The sequence below is a fragment of the Artemia sp. Qi Xiang Cuo genome, chromosome 19, assembly GCF_049724085.1.
Source record: "Artemia sp. Qi Xiang Cuo chromosome 19, ASM4972408v1, whole genome shotgun sequence".
Lineage (NCBI taxonomy): Eukaryota > Metazoa > Arthropoda > Branchiopoda > Anostraca > Artemiidae > Artemia > Artemia sp. Qi Xiang Cuo.
Genome location: NC_142812.1, coordinates 11454216 through 11477762, shown reverse-complemented (window position 1 = coordinate 11477762; position 23547 = coordinate 11454216). Strand labels below are relative to the sequence as shown.

The window sequence follows — 23547 nt, the reverse complement described above, 5'->3', positions numbered from 1 at the left end:
TATTCTTAAGTGGGTTCATTTTGGCATGGCTGCTTTTCTATTTTGTCAGAATTAATGTGATTGTCTTGTATTGACCTATTTTAATAGCTCCCCCTCCCCTCTGCGTAGTCTTAAAGGGGAAAGAGGAGATTAAATAAAAGATAGGCGACTGCAATGAGCTAGAAGATCAGGCAACCCTGGATAACAAGCTGAAGGCAGATCTCACTGACTAAACATAAAAAAAGGAATCTATTAGTCTGTTCACCTTGTCCCTATCAGTTACGGAATCTATAAATATTGACCAAGAATTCAAACGTACACTCTCCCCCTCCCCTCGGCGTAGTTTTAAAGGGGAAAGAGGGATTAAATAAAAGATATGCGACTGGTTGAGCTAGAAGATAAGACAACCCTGGATAACAAGCTGAATGCAGATCTCACCGATTAGCGAAATCCACATGTAAGAGTCCCTCGTCGTCTTCGATAGCCCCATCTGTTACCACATCAAAGGTAATTCCTATTTCTTTCTCCATACCAATCCAATTTGGTTCTTCAACAGCTTGTCTTGTTATAGTCACCACACCTAAAGGGGCGTTGTCAAACTGCCTCCTTTCCCCATGAAAGTATCTTGCAACATAGCTTAAATAGTTGATAAGACATCGCAGCTTTTCCCGCATTACACGCTCATTGAGTCTTGAATATAAACTTTGAAAATCTATCCGGTCTGGATATGACTTCAAAACCCTATCTGGATAAGAACAGAAGAACATATGAGCTACCAAACAAGCTGCTTGCTCTTGAGTCATGGATATGCTTAAGTTGTAACCTTTTTTCAATAACCAAGGGTTATCACAAAAAAGTTCAGGGAGTCTCAAGGCCAACTTCGCAATCAAAGGTAGCTCATCAGAGAAAAATGTTTCTTTTTTATAACTTCGAATAAAGAATGTCTCAAGTTTTTCAAATTTAAAATTTCGTTTGTTTAACGAGTTCAGTGTTGTAAGCGTAGATGACAGATCCTTCAACGACCAAAATTTTCGCTCTAAGGTTTCTTTGATAATATCCCATCGAGTACCGCCCTGAAAGCAAAAATAATGCTATACAAAATTATATTGACACAAATTTTGCAAGATTATCCATTATAAGAATGTTTTAGTTTTATCAGGAATTATAAAAACACAGGATTTTGTATGTAAATAATCATGGCTGCAGCAATAGTGGTAACCTAGAAAAGAGCACACCACTGCCCATAGTAACCAAAAGTTTAAAAATGGGTTTAAAAAATACCTTTTCTTGGTCAAAATTTATCCTTTAAAGCTGGTTCAGGAATGCTAACTTTTATTTCGATTAATCTTAGTAGTAAAATTTTGTCGCGAAAACAAATTTATAGGAATTTTGAAAAAACAACCTCTAACCCCAAGGAAATGGCGACGAATCGAAACTAAAAGTGCACCTATGAATCAGCATAGTTAAAAGCCATTTTCAGGAAAAATACAGCCCCCCCCCGCCCTGAATAGCAGGGAAAATCCCTTTTTTTGCATTGGAAGCCCTAATATGTCTCCTTTTTTCTTGTTCATTTTTTGTTCTTCGCTGCTAGTGGGGCATTGGAATATCATAGAGAGCTCTTTAAGGGCTTGTTTGCATGGTAACTTTTACATCTTACGTGCTTTTTATAAATTTAACTTGAAAACATCATCGTAAAGTGCCATATATAACCCAGAAATAGCATTTTGAATATCATTACTGGAGTGGGCACTTTATATATTGGAATCAACAGTTTATATTTTAAATTTACCACTGTCAAATCTGCACTGAGGATGGTTGAACGGTGGTCTCAACCGAAACATTTTCATATTATTTTTCTTTTCTTTTTTCGTCGATGTATTTTCGTCTTTTTCTTCAATACAATTTCTTTCGTTTTGTGATTGGTTCTTCTGCAAGTCAGTAAAAAGAAAGAAAAACGCTTGAATGACGACATTTTGACAACTAGCTCTTCTCTTTTTCTATGGTCTAGCCCAGTGGCAGTTTTGGCCTCTCTTGCGCTCGGTGTAAGATGTTTATTACCCTCCCTGTCTCCTATAAAATTATCAGGCCAAATTTAATAAAACTTCCATTTATAAACAAAATTGTTTTCAATTTATTAATAATTCAATAATTTATGTTTTATTTAATTATTTTAATCATTTTTATTTAATAATATTTCATTTATTATTTTATTTTATTAATTAATTATTTTTATTTATTAACTACGCCCTCTACTTTATTTTAATAGAAATAAAGTTTAATATACGAGCGTATTACTAAATGGGTTACAATAGGTTATTTATTGGAAATTTGGGCTGGGGCAAGTGCCTCCTCTGTCCCTCCCTAAGAATACCTCTGGTCTAGGGTCAGATCCTGATTCTAAAGATTCAATGGCAGCATTTCTGAAATTGAATCAACAGTGAATGTTTCTCAGACATAAAAAAGTCTAGCTTTAAGAACCCAACTGTAACTACCCAGCTTCAACACTTAACTCACCGTGCTAGTTTTCAAACTTGGATCACACGGTAGAATAAAGGAGTCTCGTTGAATCATACTTCCTTCTTGAGTATTGAAGACGTCATTAGCCTATAAATAAAAAGAGGCAAACGTCAGAAAATATCTTAAAAAAATCATTTAAGAGATTGTCAAATGTTTTGATATTTTTTTATCATATGGATGTGAGTTGTGGGGGGCTACTAGGGTAAAACAACTGGAATCTCTGCAGTTTATGTATTTTAAAAGAGTTATAGGCCTCCAAAATAATTTTAGTAGTTTGGTCCTAAAGGGTGATTAGGGTTTGCAGGATCTACGTCATATGAGGACTATACAACAAGAGATTCAGGTTTGGCTAACGGGTCTGGAAAAGTCTAGTAGCCTGCATTTTTATAGTCAGGTTAAAGATGTGTATGGGGAGGAGTTTTATTTAAAGCTGAACCTACCGTGGAGAACCCTTAAGTATTGGTTGCAGGCGCGGGCAAATTGTATACCACTGCGTAAAGGCTACTGGGAGTCTTATGATGAGGATGGCTCGGGAAGTAGGCGTACCTGCCCTCTCTGTGGGGAGTTTGGGGATGGGATGCACCATTTTCAGAGTATATGCCAAAGTTTGGTAAATTTTAGGGATAAATTTTTTCATGGGGATTTACTGCTGCTCCTGGGTGTTTTGGGGACAACTTCGAGGGACCTAATTATTGCGTTAGGTTGTTTTATATAGAATAGTCTGATGGCCCGGAAAGAAGCTGTAGTCTAAATTTGTTGAGTGTTATTATTCTTTCCTTATTGTTTTTTTTTTATTTATTTATTTGTTTTTGTGTATATGGCCACTGGTTTTTAAATACACGTATGTATGTATGTATCCAATCGCATATTTTTTTTTTTTTTACCTTAAAAAAAAATTACCTTAAAATACCTTAAAAAATACCTTAAAAAATTTTAAATACACGTATGTATGTATGTATATTATTGCATATTTTTTTTTAAATTTTTTACCTTAAAAAAAATTTATATGAGATTATCATATGTTTTGAGAAGCTATTGTTTGCTTGATGTACCCATCGTGCATAGCTTTTCTAATGATGAACACATAAACGTTCGGATGGGGGTAAGTCTATTCATTAGACAGTAAAAACAGATACAAAAATCTGGATATTAGAAAAATATGTGGATATTAGAAGAAAAAGAAGATTTTTGCCCCTTAATTAGAAATTCAACTTACATTTAGGCAATATCAAAGAAGAAATTTACAACTCAAGACTTTGGATGAACCCAGTTACTGAGCTCTCTCAGACAAATCTAGTAATGAACCGGAAGTTATTGTTCTGAATAAATATGTTAGTTTTAATTTTAATACTTTAACGTTTCTGCTGATGACGACCGCTGTATATGTGGTCGAAATATCCAGACTTTTGTATATGTTTTCACTGTCTAATAAATGGACTTATCCCAGTATGAACCTTTATCAATTCGTTATAGAAAGGCAGTATGGTCTTGGAGAAAAAAAATACCTAATGAAAGGTATTACGACGAAAATAAGCTTTTAAAATGTTATCTCGATTAAACAGACAGAACAGGTACATGACAGATTGCCAAAGGATTTAAAGGGAATCAGAATTTTTTGCGAGTGGTGGAGAGCAATACTTTAAATGGACTACTGCGGATTGGGAGCGCCCGCAGCTGAATTGGCCTCAGGCCGTTTGGTGCTGCAGTGATTTGTAAGCAGTAGTACTAGTAATAGGTACATTTGTGTGCTTAATTTGAATTAGTCTATATTCTCCTCGTACAATCAATATAAAAATAATTATACAAACAACAAAAGGTAACACAACGAGGAATTATTTTAAGACACTGAAATTCAGACGAAAATAAATGAAAGTTTCTGCTTCATATCTAAGAGTCATCATCAGCAAAACAAGTAAAAAAATATAAAATTAAACTTGCAATGAAATACGTGAAAATCAAAACTACAGTCAACAATAAAAAAAAGTCCCAGTATCACTACTTAAAGCAAGTTTAGCCAGGACATTAAAAAAGGCAAATCATTTAGATTAAACACAAATCAGGAGCAAGTTTGTAATGCAAGTCTTGCTTTTTTGGTAGCTATACTTACAGGTCTTTTTGATGGAGTTTCAAATAATATTACAATATTACAATAATAGACACACTTTAGTGGTATTGTTAGACAAAACCAGATAAAGACTCCAGGCAAAAACAATCCTATTCCTGTCTTGGTGTAAAACTAAGCACGCCCTGATTTGGAGCAAAAAAAAGCTAAGTCCTGACAAAAAAGCTAAACAGCCTATGCCCCGGGTCACTGTAAAAAGAGCTGTGAGATGCGTACTTGGTCCTCCCACCAGCAGAAAGAAAGACAGGTGGCGTGTTATTTGAATAGAAAAAGTGGGAAGAGTTTTTATTTGTATAATTGGAGGCAGAAAACGGACACATGGCTCCTCCGACGTCTCCACGTTTCTCTCAGCCGTGTAGCAGCGTGTAAGGCATATTGCACCTTGTTTGGAGAAGAATCACGCAAGCAGGTTACCCCCCCCCCCCCACACACACACACACGAACTCATTAGTAGAAGGCCCGATATATTGCACCATGTTTGAACCAGAAACACAGATTTTTGATCTGTGTGAAAGGAGATAGAAGTGGGCCAGATCCCCACGAAGCAAAACCACCACTTGCACTGCCATCTTTTTAGTAGTTAGGTTAAAATGTGGGATTTTAACTATAATCGTACAAGGGTTTTCAATGTGCATTACAAGAAACATAAAGTTGGCCCCTGTTCCCTCCAGCGCAACCTGTCCATTTTTCAGGAAAAAGAAGCTTGGACAAATGGGCCCTTAGAATAATGATTTTCGGAAGCGTCCTTCCCTTCTCCAATCCGTGTACGGAAGTGCTTAGATCCACCTGAAACCTACATATCAAGTACATTGGGCCAAGAGAACAGAAGAAATTAAATTTAAGAGCAGCTACAAAGTTCCACCTACCTTCAGCCTGGAAATACCTAGATTTGTCTGAGATTTGCAGGCAGGAGCCTAGAGTCAAGGACACATTGCTTAATAAGTCTTAAGACTATCGAGTTTTACGGTCCAGACAATAGCACGGTTCACATTTTTATAGATTAGGAATTTTCCTCTGTCACGGGGAGCGACCTGTAAGCAAGAATCCTTAAGTCCATTTATCTTCAAGGGCAGAAAAACTAGATACTTGGATTAAGTACCCATTAAGTGTCCTTGCACTGACTTTGGTAAAGGATATAGAACTAAATCGTTCTTACCGCTAAATGACTTGACTTACTGACTTATTTCCCGGACGTCCTCGTCGGTCGCGTTAGGGCAATCATCTTTACACGTTGATGGAACAGCTCAGTGTAGAATATTCGGTCATCTACTTGATTTGAAAGTCGCAAGAGGCCATTTCCGAAATTGTCTCACCATCTCTTCCTTGGTGTGCCGGGGCGACGACTGCCGTGTACTCTATCTTCGAAAATGACTTTTGGCAGTCGCAGCTTCTCCATCCGGTGAACGTGGTCCGATATCTAAGTTGCTGTACGCGCACTCTCTGAAGTGTTGCTGTTTTTCGTTTCAGCTGTTCCCGAAGTTCTTGATTACAGACTTTGTCAAGATATGTTATACTGGATATACTGCGAATGCATTTTACTTCGAATGCTGAAATTTTTCGCTAGTCCTCCAGTTTCAGAGTCCACGTCTTGCTGGCGTATAGGGCAACAGGATCGATTAAGGAGTCGAAGAGTCATAGCCTTAGTTGCATTGATGGATGTTTATTCTTGAAGAGGGACAGCAGCCTCTTGAAGCTTGCACTTCCTAATGCAAGTCTTCTTTTTATGTCTTCGCTGCAACTATTGTCCAATTTCAGTAGGCTATCTAGGTATACGAATTGGGTGGCCGATTCAACTACTTTACCACTTACTATGACATGAACGGGAGGTGGGCTGGAGTCAATATTTGTACGCATGATTTTCTCTTTTTTTTATTAATGGTCATGCCAAAGCTATTTGCAGCAGATTCTAGTTCAGAAGCTAGAGCCTGTAATCTAGGTACAGTTTCAGAAAGCATATCGAGGTCGGCAGCATAAGCTAGGGTGTCTATGGAGACTCCGCTAATGTCCAGGCCCACTTTATTTTTTAGTGAGGATAGGATAGTGTGCAAGAACAGTTTGAACAGTTGAGGAGAAAGTATGAACCTTGAGCACAGCCGAAGTTATTTCAAACTCTTCTGTCTGCCCTTCCGGGGTCCGAATGTAGTTGCGGTAGCTATCATACATATTTCGGATAACGTGGATTAGGTTACTGGGCACACTATAGTGTGGCAAAACGAGCCATAGCCCGTTTCACCATACAAGATCGAAGGCCTGCTTGAAATTAATAAATAGTTGAAGGATTCCTTTACAAAACTCAAGATACATTTCCCCAAGTTGTCTTACAACAAAAACCTGATCCATGGTAGATCGCCCATCCATAAATCAGTCTCATAATCACTGATGATGTGGTCTGTAATGGCTCAGATTCGATTTAGGAGAATCCTTGTTAGAATTTTAGCTGGGTGGCTGGTGAGGCTAATGGATCGATAGTTTACGCAGTTGTTTTTTGGACCTTTCTTATGGAGCGGTACGATTGCCGTTTTGGCTAATAATTTTGGAAACTGACTTGTCGTCCAAACGGCAACAGCCACTTTAAGAAATATCTTCTCTAGCATTTGTGAAATCAAATTCAAGTAGTTCGGCAGGTATACCGTCAGGCCCAGGGGCTTTGCTATTCTTGAGCCAACAAATGGGATCTTTCACCTCGCTCAATAATGGTGAGGGATTAAGATCACACTCCAGTTTGGGAAATCCTGATAGTACAGTAGGGTTGCACGCAAGAAACAGATCAATTTTTCTTCAAAATTGTTTTTCCATCTTTCTTTAATGGCTTCAATATCACCAAGTGGCCTACCATCCTTGTCCAAAATACTAGTGATAGTGGCTGATGTTTTTACGGCTAGTTCTTTGACTGTTTTGTATAGTCTGTGACTATTTCCTGATTAAAAATCATTTTCGGAAGACTCACATTTCTCTCGTACGTAATTTCTGAGGGCTGCTCGTACCTTTTTTTGTACTGTTCGTTGATTCCTCTTGTACATGTCCCTACTTTCACCGTCCTTCTTGCTGCAGACCGAGTTTGTTGTCTGTTGCAAGTCTGTTGCAGACTTGTTGCTCACAGAGTTCAAGGATTTCATCAGTGATCCAAATTTTTTTCAGTTTTAGATTTATGACCAAGAATCTCCTCAGCTGACTCCAGAATTGCGGTGCTCACCTTCTCGACTATTTTATCAAAGGCCTCAGAAGTTACTGGGGAGAGGACTGACTCAAGTTCGGGATTAAGACTTTCCTCAAGAGCCTGTATGAAAGCTACGCGTGCGGATGGTTCCTTAAATTTTCAATTCTGAACCTTGGAGTCTTCTTTTTCCTTTGCAGAAAGAGTCTTGTATCGAAGTTTGGCTAATTGCTCATTACCGGGACATGAACTAAATCAAAGACATCTCCAAGCAGGGCTATGGTATTTATTACAGATGATTTCCAGCGTTTCGAGATGAGAATATAATCGATCACATTTGTTGTTTTTCCGACTGGCGATATCTAAGTTGCTTTCCTTCTGTTTCTATGTCTGACCACGGAATTCGTAACAAACAGTTCATTATCTCTGCAGAATTCAAGTAGTCGCTCACCTCGTGTATTCTGTTTTCCGATCCCAAACTTGCCTAAGATATCGTGGTCTAACTTTGTTGTTTCCCCAAAAATAGAATTAAAGTCAGCCATCACTATTAGAAGGTCTTCCATCGGAACTTCGTCAGCTAGAGCCAGAAGTTTTTAATAAAAAACCTCATCTGGTTTTGAGGAGTCTGGGGCGTACACTTGGATGACAGAAATGTTGTGTTCTTTCGCTCGTAGCCGAATCATCATGAGACGCTCTGAGACCGGTTTTGTGGCTACGTGTGCGGATTTGGCTTTACGTGTCAACAGAAACCCAGCGCCCTGTCGGTGTCTTCATCGCATCTGCAAAAGTATGATAATGTGATATCGCCACATCGCTGTTCTCCTGAGCTAGGTAGGCCGGTTTCTGAGAGCCATATGAGGTCCAATCTGTATCTTTCAAGTTTGTTTTACCATTAGTTCTAATTTACAAGGTTCTGCCAAAGTCCTTACGCTTAAAGTGCCAGCATAAAATGAGGTCCTCTGAGTTAGGATAGGGTTTTCTTTTCAGCAGCATAGTTATCCTCGATGCAAGTCGTCGAAAATTGCCGAAATGGCGCATCTTCTTCCAAAATATTCTGAGTACCTACTGAGTCACCTTCTCAGTTGGGGCCCTCTCCAGGCCACTCAGCGCGTCCCCAAGTGTCGGATCTGGGAAAGTCCTACAGAAATATAGGATACCTCCCATAAAGGGAGGTGCGGACCAAGGGGGGACCTAGCCCCTGGGGTTCCATAAATTGGAACTGGAATATCCTCGCCTGGGGGTCATAAATACCAGGGGAGGAGGAAGAAGGCCTTTCTGATGCGCACTGAGCAAGACCCACCGGCGTGTGGACAAGTCTCGTTAGTTGCAAAACTTCTTCCAGCAATAGGTTAAATTGTATGGTACAGCAGGATACCATCGTGGGAGGATCCTCTCCAGGAGGACAACTGCGAAAGGGCAGAAGATCCAGACCTGGACAACGGCCACTGCAAGTTTTGGTATGCGGTGGTATGCTCCGGCAAACTACTCAGGGGTTAATGTTACTGTCCGCAGAGCTTCAGAGTGGTAGGTACCACGAGGTGCCGACTCCTGCCCCTATTAGGGTCACCACCAACCTTGTTGAGGTTAAGAATGAGGTCTTGTGATCGCTCCTTGTCTGATGAGGCAAAGTCTGTCTTAGGAGTTACTTTGTCCGCTGTTTGGACCAACTACCCATTCAGACGGTATTTACCTAGTTTTCAAACCAAAAAACAGCCTCGGATCGAACAGCCTTCCAGTGCACGACCAAATGCGCGCCCCAAGACAATTCTTAAGGATACGTTTACTGTTAACCACTGCAATGTACGTGGTCTCCGATCCAAGTTGGATCACTTTCAGCATATGATAAATGAGGTCTCCCTTTCTGTCATATGCAGGAAGGGCGTGCGAAGGCACAGGATGGCTAACCCCCAGCCCCCCATCGCACCTTCTGGCTGAAGAACCATGAAACGGAGATCAGCACCGCCGGTTTGGACCTTAAGGGTTTAGTGCCGTCATACTTACTTACTTCTGTCTTGTGTGCATCTGAGACCAACCTGAATTCTGGGGTCATTGATAGTGAGGTCAACATTCCTGGTTACGCTCTGCTAAGGTTGGATTGCAAAAACTAGAGAAGCTTGACTTTGGTGGAGGTGGTGTTGCTATGTACCTTAAAAATTACATTCCATTTTTGTCACCTTCGATTCCTAGCGATAAGGAGGTCCTTTGGGTGAAAGTAAACCTACCACACAAATCGTTTGTTACTAGTACAATCTATAACCCACCAAAGATGAAAATCACCGAACATCTGGAAGATTGTTTGGAATTCGTGAAGCAAAAGTTCCCTAAATCGGGCATAATAATCCAAGGAGACTTTAACATTCATCATGGCCACTGACTGAAAAGTCGTAAGACAGATGTGGAAGGCGTAGCTCTGCTAGACCTGCGTCTTGCTTATGGCCTAGAACAGCTTGTTGAATTCGACATTTATATTGGCCTTCATGGATCATCCTGGCTTGATCTCTTCCTAACTGATCATTCGGATTCCTTTAGTGTCAAAAGCTATCCTTTTGCCAGCGACCATGTGGCAGTTACAGCTCGTGGAAATCTTAAAATACCTCCACCTTTAAAGCATGAGCAGATCATTGGGCAGTATCACCGAACAGACTGGGATGGTCTGCGAAAGTTCTTATCAGCAAAGCCGTCGAACATAATTTTCAAAAGAAGCCCAATATAAAGCAGCGGCACTTTAAGAAAAAGCAATTACAGAGGCCATTGAGCAATTCGTCCCATCATCTCGAGATAAGCCTTGGTTCAATGCTGGTTGTAGAAAGGCAACCAGGGCCAGAAAGAAGGCTCACAGGAAATGGCGTTCGACTGTATCAGACGAGGACCGGGCTGCTTTTATTAGTGCTCAGAACGAGTCTGTTCAAGCCGCACGCCAAGCTAGAGCCGATTACAAACACAAGTTTGTAGACAAACTGAAAATTGCCCCTGCAAAGCGGTCGTGGAGAGTTGTGTAAGAAGCTCAACCGTCATCTAAACCAACAGCAAATCCCTCACTTCATGCTGAAGGGACGATGATCCAGTCAGGCCAGGAAAAGGCAGATGGTTTTGCACAAACTTTTCCAAAGATCTCCCAACTTGATGACGCCGGAATCTCCCCTCACCCCCTTTCCACCCAGAATAGATGCGAGAATCAGTAGCGTTAACATAACTACTAGTAAGGTGCTCAGAACGCTTAGCCAGCTGGATGTCACCAAAGCTTCAAGACCTGACACGATTCCCAATCTTATCCTCAAAAGATGTGCCCCTGAACTTGCTGGTCCTCTCGCCTCTCTGTACAGAAAATGCTTTGCAGCGGGATCATTCCCGAAAGCCTGGAAAATCGCTCATTTGGTCCCTGTTCTAAAGGCAGTGTTCGACCTTACTATAGGCAGCGCAATAGCGCTGCCTAAGTAAAGAAAGATGTCGGCACAATGTATTTTTTTTTCTTTAGACCAGGGCACTTCGTATCGAAGGAGTTGTCGTAGAAACTTCGAAAAGGGCTCATTCGATTGGAAATTGGAGTGGCTTGTACCCTTTTTAATATTCGAAAGTGATTGGAAGGCAACTAACACCCCTTCCACGCCCACCATTTCCCCAAACACATCCAATCAAAATTTGGAGATAGCCATTTTGTTCAGCGTAGTTGATTTCCAGATAGAAAAACATGTTTTTGAGGAGGACATTCCCCCACAGCCCTCAGGGCAAGGGTTATGTAAAAAGGCCTGAAAAAAATACAAATTGTCAGTTTAATATACGTATACTGATATTTAGTAATCAAAATGATAATATTATTTGATTTATTAAAGTTATAAAAGTAAAACATTTATATTTTTTCAGTAAAGTACAAATTATGTTCTGGCCTTGGGAAGGCTTAGGGGTTTTGAGCCCAACTCATGTTAATTTCTGCTCATTTTGAATTTGACTCGGTAATTTATTGTAATTCCTGCTCGTTTTGGGTTTCATTTATTTATCGATGCTGATTTGTGGTAGTTTTACGCTTGGTAGATTATTTGGTTCTGTTTTTGCTCATTTTTGGTTTAGTGGAGTTCTTGACTTTTCTTTGAAAAACTTATTTTGTGGAAAAAGTGTTTTTAATTAATTAATCTAAGATCGTATCGTCCAATAAGTCTGCTGTCCTCCGTAGGTAAAGTTAATGAAAGCGTCATTAATAAACGCTTTACCAATACATCAAGTCACATCTGTTGTTGTCAGACACGCGATACGGTTTTCGCAAAAAACGATCAACATTAGACTGTCTGATTGCGCAGTATCAAGAGTGGGTTGAGCTCCTTTTTCAGGGGCACGATATTCGTCTTCTCTCCTTTGACAACGCAAAAGCCTTTGATCGTGTATGGAACAAGGGACTTCTTTTTAAACTGAAAGCCTATGGAGTTGATGGTTGACTATTTGAGGTGCTTGATGACTCTTTTCGTCAACATTCATTACAGGTTGTCTTCGACGGATTCATATAAAAATAACACCCAGTCCTATAAGGAGTACTCCAAGCATGTATTTTTGGGCCAACTCTTTTCTTGTTGTACCTAAACGACCTAGGGGACAACCTTGTGAAGAAACCTCACCACTTTGCTGACGACCCGACAACAAAAATATCAATTGCTAAGGACGAATATCCCAGCGAACCCCACAGGGAGCTTCAGGGAGACCTGGAGAGAATTGAGTAGTGGACAGATGCAAGGCTTGTCAGTTTTAACGCATCGAAAACGAAAGAGGTCCTTATTTTTAAGGCGCGTAATAGGAGGGCTGATCCTGATTTCGTCTTCAAAGGAAAGGTAATAACACGAGTTGATACACTACACCTACTTGGAGTTAACTTCTTTTCAGATCTGTCATGGACTGATCATCTCAGTAAAACTAGATCCTCTTGTTCCAAGAAGCTAGGAGTTATCCTAAGATGCAAAAGTCTCTTCCCCAATGAGTCTATTCTGCCACTATCCATTTCATACGTCAGACCTGTCATGGTATATACACGTCCTCTCTTCGCTGGTGCACCAAAAATCCACATCGCTCCACTCCAACGGATTCAAAATCGAGCAGTTCGTGCAGCAGCTTCTAGCAAAACAATAGCTAAAACCCGACCGTAGATACAGGAACACTTCGACGTGGCGTCCATGTCAATTTTCTACAAGTATACGTATAACCCTCCATCAGAGGAGCTATCGAAGCTCTTTCCTGACAAGGCAAAGCCCTTGCGATCAACCCGCCGAAGTACGGCTCGTTAGGTCTACCATGAGCAGGGTACTCCCCGCAAAAAAACATCTGAAAATGAGTTTCCCCTGACGATCGGTCGCCTCGTGGAATAGCTTGCTGGCAGAGGTAATCTCAGATATCCTTCCCTTGAAGTGTTCAAGAGGAGGTACAACAAATACCTCAGTTTTGGAAAATGAGGTAATTACAAGGACTAGTGGCATATCATCACCAGTGATGGAGCCGCGAAGTCTGTAATAGTAAAAAGAAATCGTCAGATCGTTGGCTTCCCCGTACGCGGTAACAATACAATTTGCTATTTCATCTTGGCTTTTGTCGGTTACCCCGGACGCGGTGGCACTGTTTTTTCTCTCTTTATACAGCTGATCCATCATATTTTTGAAAAGGACGGTTTCATGGCTCATTAAGGACAGCGGTAAGCCACTCCTCTGTCCTTTGCAGCTGACCGTTTTCTCCATCCTGGGAGTTCTCTCCCTCTCAGCTTCCTACTAGCTAATTAGTTAACCTATTAGCTGGGACTAGGATTTCATTATGGCGGCACATATCCACATGCCGGTGGGCCCACCACATACCTATTGTAGCCTTAGCTCGTACACAAGGCCGTATCCACGATCTTCTTAAACTAAAGGTTGTTGCAATACTTCCCATTGCCCAGTCAACTTCATTCAGGTATTCATTTAACATGCATAATTGTATTTTATTTTCTAGCCTAAGAAATTTCTTTTTTGGTTTTGTTTTCATAATCACGAAGATCCATATATTTTTTTCTCATATTTAGATTGTTAGTTTCAGAAAAATCTTAGTCAACAATAGTATGGAAACTACCTGATCCCCTTACAAAAAAAAGACCAAGTTTGAAGAAATGACTGAAATAATTACCTCTTTGAACAGTATCTGGTGAATTACTGAACACCTACAAGGAGTCACTGCCTGATGAATTAATTAATAGCGCATTAATAAAACGATTTAGTTAATTACCTCTTTGAAGATCACCTGGTGAAATATTAAGTACCTAACAGGAACCAGTTGCTGATGAATTTGTTAAACAACTTAAGTAATCAAAATATTTAATCATTACCTCTGCTCATGAAATACTGAAGACCTAACAGGAGTCAATTCCTGGTGAATTAATTACTGACGAATTAATTCTCTCTTCGAAGAGCACCTGGTAGATCACTGGAAGCCATATTAGAAATTAATTCAGGGTGATTCCCCGTCAAAGCGGGTAGGTTGAATACATGAATATTTGAGACTGCTAAAAATACTACTAACAACTGACTAGAGCGTAAAGCCGCCTGAGGCCAACACAGCTACGTACGCTCCTCCTCCATCTTAATCTATTCAAAGCTTCCCTTTTACACCCTCTCAAGGAATTCTCATTTCCCTTAAATCTTTCCTTACGACATCCTCCCGCCCAACCGGGGACGACCTGCTTTTCAATTGGCCCTAGACGGTTGGCCGACAAGGACAATCTCTGGTAATCTGTCATCCTCCATCCACAGAATGTGCCTTATTAATCTCAATCTTTCTCTCATTATAGCCCTAGAAAGCGGGATTGAACCACTCTTTTCATATAGCTTACTGATTGAAACATGGTCAGTCAGCTGGGTACCTCAAACAATCCGTAGGCAATTTCTCAGGAAAACTTTGAACAAATCTTTCTCTGTTTTTTGGAGTGCCCATGTATCAGAATCATGCTTGACCACTATCCTCACAGTAGTTTCCAATACTCTGTTTCTACGTGATCTTTGTCAAGAGTAATCTGATGAAATGCTGAAGACCTAGTAGGTGTCAATCTTGATGAATTAATTACTGATAAATTTACGAAAAGTATGTATCAATTCCCTCTTTGAATAGCACATGCTGAGACAAAGAAGACCTAGTAGGAATTAGCTCAGGCGGGTTCTCCATCAAAGTGGCCAGGTAAGTCCTGCATATACGATAATTTTTGTAATAATCTGTCTTCACATAATTCACATCTGTCTTCACATAATTCTGATCATCTCAGGAAAAACGGAACAATTTTAAAGAAATGATTAAATTAATTACGTTTTTGAAAAGCATGTGGTGAAATGCTGAAGGTCTAACAGGAATCAGTTCCTGATGAGTTAAATAAGCGATTGAATTAATTACCTCTTTGAAAAAAACCTCGTGAAACAAAGACGGATCAAGAGCAAAATCTTGGGGAGGGGGGCAAATATGACAAGGGCACCAATAATTGACCAAATTGGCAAGTTTATCTTAAAAAGAGTAAAAAAAATAATGAGGGCGCCAGAAAATCTTGGGAGCCAAGGTTCCCTCCGCTCCCCCTGGATCCGCTCCTGTGGTGAAATGTCAAAGACCTAACAGAAATCAGTTCCTGCTAAACTATTAAAACGAACAAATTAATTACTAATTTGAAAAGCACATGGTGAAATACTATAGAACAAACAGGAATTAGTTCAGTTGTATTCTTCATCAAACAGGATATACCAGTCCTGTAGGCCTATACATGGGACTTTTCTGTCACTAAAGAATTTCAGTCAACAGCAACAGTAAGTCTACCTGATCATCTAAAAAATGCAACAGGTTTGAAGAAATGACTGAATTAATTATCTCTTTGAAAAGCACCTGGTGATATACTGAAGACCTAACAGGAATCAGTTCCGGGCGAATACGAACACTGGATACGAGCGAATACTGAGGAATTAATTGAATAACTGAATTAATTAGCTCTTTGGAAAGCATCCGGTGAAATACTAATGACCTACCAGGAATCAGTTCAGGAGGATTTTTCATCAAAGGGTTTAGGTAAGTTCTCCATACATGGGACTGTGGGTAATAATATTTTTCTATACAGTTTAAGGCAACAGTAAGTAAAAAGTTTGTGGTGATCATTTCAGAAAGGAACAGGTTTGAATAAATGATTGGATTAATTGCCTCTTTGAAAAGCATCTGGTGAAATACTGAAATCCTAACAGGAATCAGTTCCTGACAAATTAACTACTGAGGAATTAACTGAATTATTGAATTAATTTCTGCTTTGAAAAGCACCAGGTGAAATGCTGAAGACCTAGCAAAAATCAATGCCTAATAAATTGATGAAATTGATTACTACTTTTAAAATCTCTGTTTGATAGACTTAAGGAATACCTATTATTTTTAATTGAATAATATTAGACCTTACGGTTTTATCAGGTTAACACTATGTAATGCTATTTGTGATATAAAGATAGTATACATATCAGGAGTCCAGACTAATAAACTAATGACCGGATGAAATTGATTACTACTTTGAAAAGAACTTTGTTATATACAGACTGAAGACCTAACAGGATTCCATGCCTAATAAACTAATGAAATGATGAAATTGATTACTACTTTGAAAAGCACTTTGTGATAGACGTACTGAATACCTAACAGGATTCCATGAATAATAATCTAATGAACTGTTTAATTATAATAACACTTTGAATAGAACGGTTTGATAGACATACTTAAGACCTAACAGGAGTACTTGCCTAATAAACTTATGACATGATGAAATTGATTAATACTTTTAAAAGATCTTTTTGATAGACTGACTGTATACCTAACAGGAGTCAAAGAATAATAAACTTATTATATGATTAATTTAATTACTACTTTGAAAAGCACTTTGTGATAGACTGACTGAAGACCTTACAGGAGTCCATTCCTAATAAACTAATGAAATGATGAAATTAATAGCTACTTTGAAAAGCACTTTGTGATAGACTGACTGAAGACCTAACAGGAGTCCATGCCTAATAAACTAATGAAATGATGAAATTGATTGCTACTTTGAAAAGCACTTTGTGATAGACTGACTGAAGACATAACATGAGTCCATGCCTAATAATCTTATGAAATGATGAAATTAATTACCAATTTTAAAAGCACTTTGTGATAGAAAGACTGAAGACCTAACAGGACTCCATGCCTAATAAACTAATGAAATTATGAAATTTATTACTACTTTGAAAAGCACTTTGTGATAGACTGACTGAAGACCTAAAAATAGACCATGCCTAGTAAACTAATGAAACGATGAAATTAATTACTACTTTGAAAAGCACTTTGTGATAGACTGACTGAAGACCTAACAGGAGTCCATGCCTAATAAACTAATGAAATGATGAAATTAATTACTACTTTGAAAAGCACTTTGTGATAGACTGACTGAAGACCTAACAGGAGTCCATGCCTAATAATCTAATGAAATGATGAAACTAATTACAACTTTGAAAAGCACTTTGTGATAGAACGACTGAAGACCTAACAGGAGTCCATGCCTTATAAACTAATGAAATGATGAAATTGATTACTACTTTGAAAAGCACTTTGTGATAGACTGACTGAAGACCTAACAGGAGTCCATGCCTAATAAACTAATGAAATGATGAAATTAATTACTACTTTGAAAAGCACTTTGTGATAGACTGACTGAAGACATAACAGGAGTCCATGCCTAATAAACTAATGAAATGATGAAATTTATTACTACTTTGAAAAGCACTTTGTGATAGACTGACTGAAGAACTAACAGGAGTCCATGCCTAGTAAACTAATGAAACTATGAAAATAATTACTACTTTGAAAAGCACTTTGTGATAGACTGACTGAAGACCTAACAGGAGTCCATGCCAAGTAAAATAATGAAATGATGAATTAAATTACTACTTTGAAAAGCAATATGTGACAGACTGACTGAAGACCTAACAGGAATCAATGACTAATAAACTATTTGAATGATGAAATTTATTACTACTTTGAAAAGCACTTTGTGATAGACTGACTGAAGACCTAACAGGAGTCCATGCCTAGTAAACTAATGAAATGATGAAATTTATTACTACTTTGAAAAGCACTTTGTGATAGACTGACAGAAGACCTAACAGGAGTCCATGCCTAATAAACTAATGAAACGATGAAATTAATTACTACTTTGAAAAGCACTTTTTGATAGACTGACTGAAGACCTAACAGGAGTCCATGCCTAGTAAACTAATGAAACGATGAAATTGATTACTACTTTGAAAATCACTTTGTGATAGACTGACTGAAGAACTAACAGGAGTCCATGCCTAATAAACTACTTAAATGTTGAAATTGATAACTACTATGAAAAGCACTGTGTGATAGAAAGATTGAAGACCTAACAGGACTCCATGCCTCATAAACTAATGAAATGATTAAATTTAATAATAATATGAAAAGCACTTTGTGACAGACTGACTTAAGACCTAACAAGAGACTATGCCACGTAAACTAATGAAACGATGAAATTAATTACTACTTTGAAAAGCACTTTGTGATTGACTGACTGAAGACCTAACAGGAGTCCATGCCTAGTAAACTAATGAAATTATGAAATTTATTACTACTTTTAAAATCACTTTGTTATAGACTGACTGAAGACCTAACAGGAGTCCATGCCTAATAATCTAACGAAATAATGACACTCGTTACCACTTTGAAAAGCTCTGTGTGATATAAAGATTTAATACATCACATGATTCCTTGAATCATAAACTCATGAAATTATGAAATTTATTACTAGTATGAAAAGCACTATGTGAAATACTGACTGAAGACATAAAAGTAGTCCATGCCTAATAATCTAATGAAATGATTAAATTAATTACAACTTTGAAAATCACTGTGTGATAGACTGACTGAAGACCTAACATTAGTCTATGCCTAATAATCTACCTAAAAGATGAAACTTGTTACCACTTTGAAAAGCACTTTGTGATAGAACGACTGAAGACCTAACAGGAGTCCATGCCTAATAAACTAATGAAATGATGAAATTAATTACTACTTTGAAAAGCACTTTGTGATAGACTGACTGAAGACCTAACAGGAGTCCATGCCTAATAAACTAATGAAACGATGAAATTAATTACTACTTTGAAAAGCACTCTGTGATAGACAGACTGAAGACCGACCAGTAGTCCATTCATAATAAAATAAAGTATTGATTAAATTTATTTCAAATTTTAAAAGAAATATGTGACAGAATGACTGAAGACCTAACAAGAGTCCATGCCTAGTAATCTAATGAAACGATGAAATTAATTACTACTTTGAAAAGCACTTTGTGATAGACTGACTGAAGACCTAAAAGGAGTCCATGCCTAATAAATTAATGAAATGATGAAATTGATTACTACTTTGAAAAGCAGTTTTTGATAGACTGACTGAAGATCTAATATGAGACAATTAATTCTAAAATTATGAACTGATGAAATTGATAACTACTTTGAAAAGCAGTTTGTTATAGAAAGACTGAAGATATAATAGTAGTACATGCATCATAATCTAATGAAATGATGAAACTGAATACCACGGTGAAAAGCACTTTGTGATAGACTGACTGAAAACCTAACAGGAGTCCATGCCTAATAAACTAATGAAATGATGAAATTGATTACTACTTTGAAAAGCACTTTGTGATAGAACGACTGAAGACCTAACAGGAGTCCATGACTAATTATCTAATGAAATTATGAAATTGATTAATAATTTGAAAAGCACTGTGTGATAGACTGACTGAAGACCTAATAGGAGACCATGCCTAATAAACTAATGAAATGATGAAATTTATTACTACTTTGAAAAGCACTTTGTGATAGACTGACTGAAGACCTAACAGGAGTCCATGCCTAATAAACTAATGAAATGATGAAATTAATTACTACTTTGAAAAGCACTTTATGATAGACTGACTGAAGACCTAACAGGAGTCCATGCCTAGTAAACTAATGAAATGATGAAATTAATTACCACTTTGAAAAGCACTTTGTGATAGAACGACTGAAGACCTAACAGGAGTCCATGCCTAATAAACTAATGAAATGATGAAATTGATTACTACTTTGAAAAGCACTTTGTGATAGACTGACTGAAGACCTAACAAGAGTCCATGCCTAGTAAACTAATGAAATGATGAAACTGATTACCACTTTGAAAAGCACTTTGTGATAGAACGACTGAAGACCTAACAGGAGTCCATGCCTAATAAACTAATGAAATGATGAAATTGATTACTACTTTTAAAAGCACTTTGTGAAAGACTGACTGAAGACATAACAGGAGTCAATGCCTAATAATCTAAAGAAATGATGAAATTGATTAATAATTTGAAAAGCACTTTTTGATAGACTGACTGAAGACCTAACAGGAGTCCATGCCTAGTAAACTAATGAAATGATGAAATTAATTACTACTTTGAAAAGCACTATGTGATAGACTGACTGAAGACCTAACAGGAGTCCATGCCTAGTAAACTAATGAAATGATGAAATTAATTACTACTTTGAAAAGCACTTTGTGATAGACTGACTGAAGACCTAACAGGAGTCCATGCCAAATAAACTAATGAAATGATGAAATTAATTACTACTTTGAAAAGCACTTTGTGATAGACTGACTGAAGACCTAACAGGAGTCCGTGCCTAATAAACTAATGAAACGATGAAATTAATTACTACTTTGAAAATCACTTTGTGATAGACTGACTGAAAACCTAACAGGAGTCCATGCCTAGTAAACTAATGAAATGATGAAATTAATTACTACTTTGAAAAGCACTTTGTGATAGACTGACTGAAAACCTAACAGGAGTCCATGCCTAATAAAATAATGAAATGATGAAATTAATTACTACTTTGAAAAGCACTTTGTGACAGACTGACTGAAGACCTAACAGGAGTCCATGCCTAATAAACTAATGAAATGATGAAATTAATTACTACTATGAAAAGCACTTTGTGATAGACTGACTGAAGACCTAAAAGGAGTCCATGCCTAATAAACTAATGAAATGATGAAATTGATTACTAGATTGAAAAGCACTTTGTGATAGACTGACTGAAGACCTAACAGGAGTCCATGCCTAATAAACTAATGAACTGATGAAATTAATTACTACTTTGAAAAGCACTTTGTGATAGACTGACTGAAGACCTAACAGGAGTCCATGTCTAGTAAACTAATGGTATGATTATATTTATTACTACTTTGAAAAGAAATTTTTGATAGACTGACTTACGATCTATTATGATAACTTTAATTATAAAATGAAGATATGATTAAAATGATTACTACTTTGAAAAGCAGTTTTCAATAGAATGAGATAAGATCTAATAGGAGTCAATGACTAAAATTATAATGACAAAATGAAATTGATTACTAATGTGAAAAGAACTTAGAGATAGACAGACTGAAGACCTAACAGGAGTCCATTCCAAATAAACAAATGAAATGATGAAATTGATTACTACTTTGAAAAGCACTTTGAGATTGACTGACAGACGATCTAACAGGAGTCCATGCCTAATAAAATAATGGCATGATGAAATTGATTACTACTTTGAAAATACCTTTATGATAGACTGACTGAAGACCTAACAGGAGTCCATGCCTAGTAAACTAATGAAATGATGAAATTAATTACTACTTTGAAAAGCACTTTGTGATAGACTGACTGAAGACCTAACAGGAGTCCATGCCTAGTAAACTAATGAAATGATTAAATTTATTACTACTTTGAAAAGCACTGTGTGATAGACTGACTGAAGACCTAACAGTAGTCCATGCCTAGTAAACTAATGAAATGATGAAATTGATTACTACTTTGAAAAGCTCTTTGTGATACACCGACATAAGATATAATAGGAGTACATGAATAAAAACAGAATTAAAAGATTATATTGAATAGAACATAGAAAAGCAGTTTGTTAAAGACTGACTGAAGATCTAACACGAGTCAATGCCTAAAAATATAATGAAAAGATGAAATTGATTACTAGTTTTAAAAGAACTTTGTGATAGAACGACTGAAGACCTAATATGAGTCCATGCCTAATAACATAATGAAATGATTAAATTGATTACTACTTGGAAAAGAAGATTGTGATAGACTGACTGAAGATCTAATAGGATTCAGTGACTCAAATTCTATTGAAATGATGAAATTGGTTACTACTTTGAAAAGAACTTAGTTATAGACTGACTGAAGACCAAACAGGAGTCAATGCCAAATAAACTAATGAAATGATGAAATTAATTACTACTTTGAAAAGCACTTTGTGATAGACTGACTGAAGACCTAACAGGAGTCCATGCCTAGTAAACTAATGAAATGATGAAATTAATTACTACTTTGAAAAGCACTTTGTGATAGACTGACTGAAGACCTAACAGGAGTCCATGCCTAATAAACTAATGAAATGATGAAATTAATTACTACTTTGAAAAGCACTTTGTGATAGACTGACTGAAGAACTAACAGGAGTCCATGCCTAATAAACTAATGAAATGATGAAATTGATTACTACTTTGAAAAGCACTTTGTGATAGACTGACTGAAGACCTAACAGGAGTCCATGCCTAATAAACTAATGAAATGATGAAATTAATTACTACTTTGAAAAGCAATTTGTGATAGACTGACTGAAGACCAAAAAGGAGTCCATGCCTAATAAACTAATGAAACGATGAAATTAATTACTACTTTGAAAAGCACTGTGTGATAAACTGACTGAAGACCTAACAGGAGTCCATGCCTAATAAACTAATGAAATGATGAAATTAATTACCACTTTGAAAAGCACTTTGTGATAGACAGACTGAAGACCTAACAGGAGTCCATGCCAAATAAACTAATGAAATGATGAAATTAATTACTACTTTGAAAAGCACTTTGTGATAGACTGACTGAAGACCTAACAGGAGTCCATGCCTAATAAACTAATGAATAGATGAAATTGATTACTACTTTGAAAATCAGTGTGTGATAGACCGACTGAAGATCTAACAGGAGACAATTACTTAAAATATCATGAAATGTTTAAATTGATTGCTAATTTTAAAAGCACAATGTGATAGACTGACTGAATATCTAATAGGAGTCAATGCCTCATCAACTAAGGACAATATGAAATAGATTACTAATGTCAAAAGCACTTGTTGATAGACTGACTGAAGATCTAACAGGAGTCCATGCCTATTAAACTAATGAAATGATGAAATTAATTACTACTTTGAAAAGCACTTTGTGATAGACTGACTGAAGACCTAACAGGAGTCAATTACTAATAAACTAATGAAATTATGAAATTGATTACTACTTTGAAAAGCACTTTGTGATAGACTGACTGAAGACCTAACAGGAGTCCATGCCTAATAAACTAATGAAATGATGAAATTAATTACTACTTTGAAAAGCACTTTGTGATAGACTGACTGAAGACCTAACAAGAGTCCATGCCTAATAAACTAATGAAACGATGAAATTAATTACTACTTTGAAAAGCACTTTGTGATAGACTGACTGAAGACCTAACAGGAGTCCATGCCTAATAAAATAATGAAATGATGAAATTAATTACTACTTTGAAAAGCACTTTGTGAGAGAATGACTGAAGACCTAACAGGATTCCATGCCTAATAAACTTATGAAATTATTAATTTGAGTACTACTTTTAAAAGCACTTTGTGATAGACTGACTGAATACCT

General features: G+C 37.3%; 1 protein-coding gene across 3 annotated transcripts in view; it reads right to left on the bottom strand.

The window, feature by feature from the left end:
* Positions 1-23547, bottom strand: part of LOC148940498 (uncharacterized) — a 55176-nt gene that overhangs the window by 5746 nt on the left and 25883 nt on the right. For all 3 annotated transcript variants that reach the window (XM_089105196.1, XM_089105197.1, XM_089105200.1), the window contains exons 3-4: positions 2494-2583; positions 418-1052 (exon numbers count right to left, since the gene is read on the bottom strand). In XM_089105196.1, the coding sequence (XP_088961322.1) occupies positions 418-1052; positions 2494-2583 (725 nt within the window). The remainder of the gene's footprint in view (positions 1-417; positions 1053-2493; positions 2584-23547) is intronic.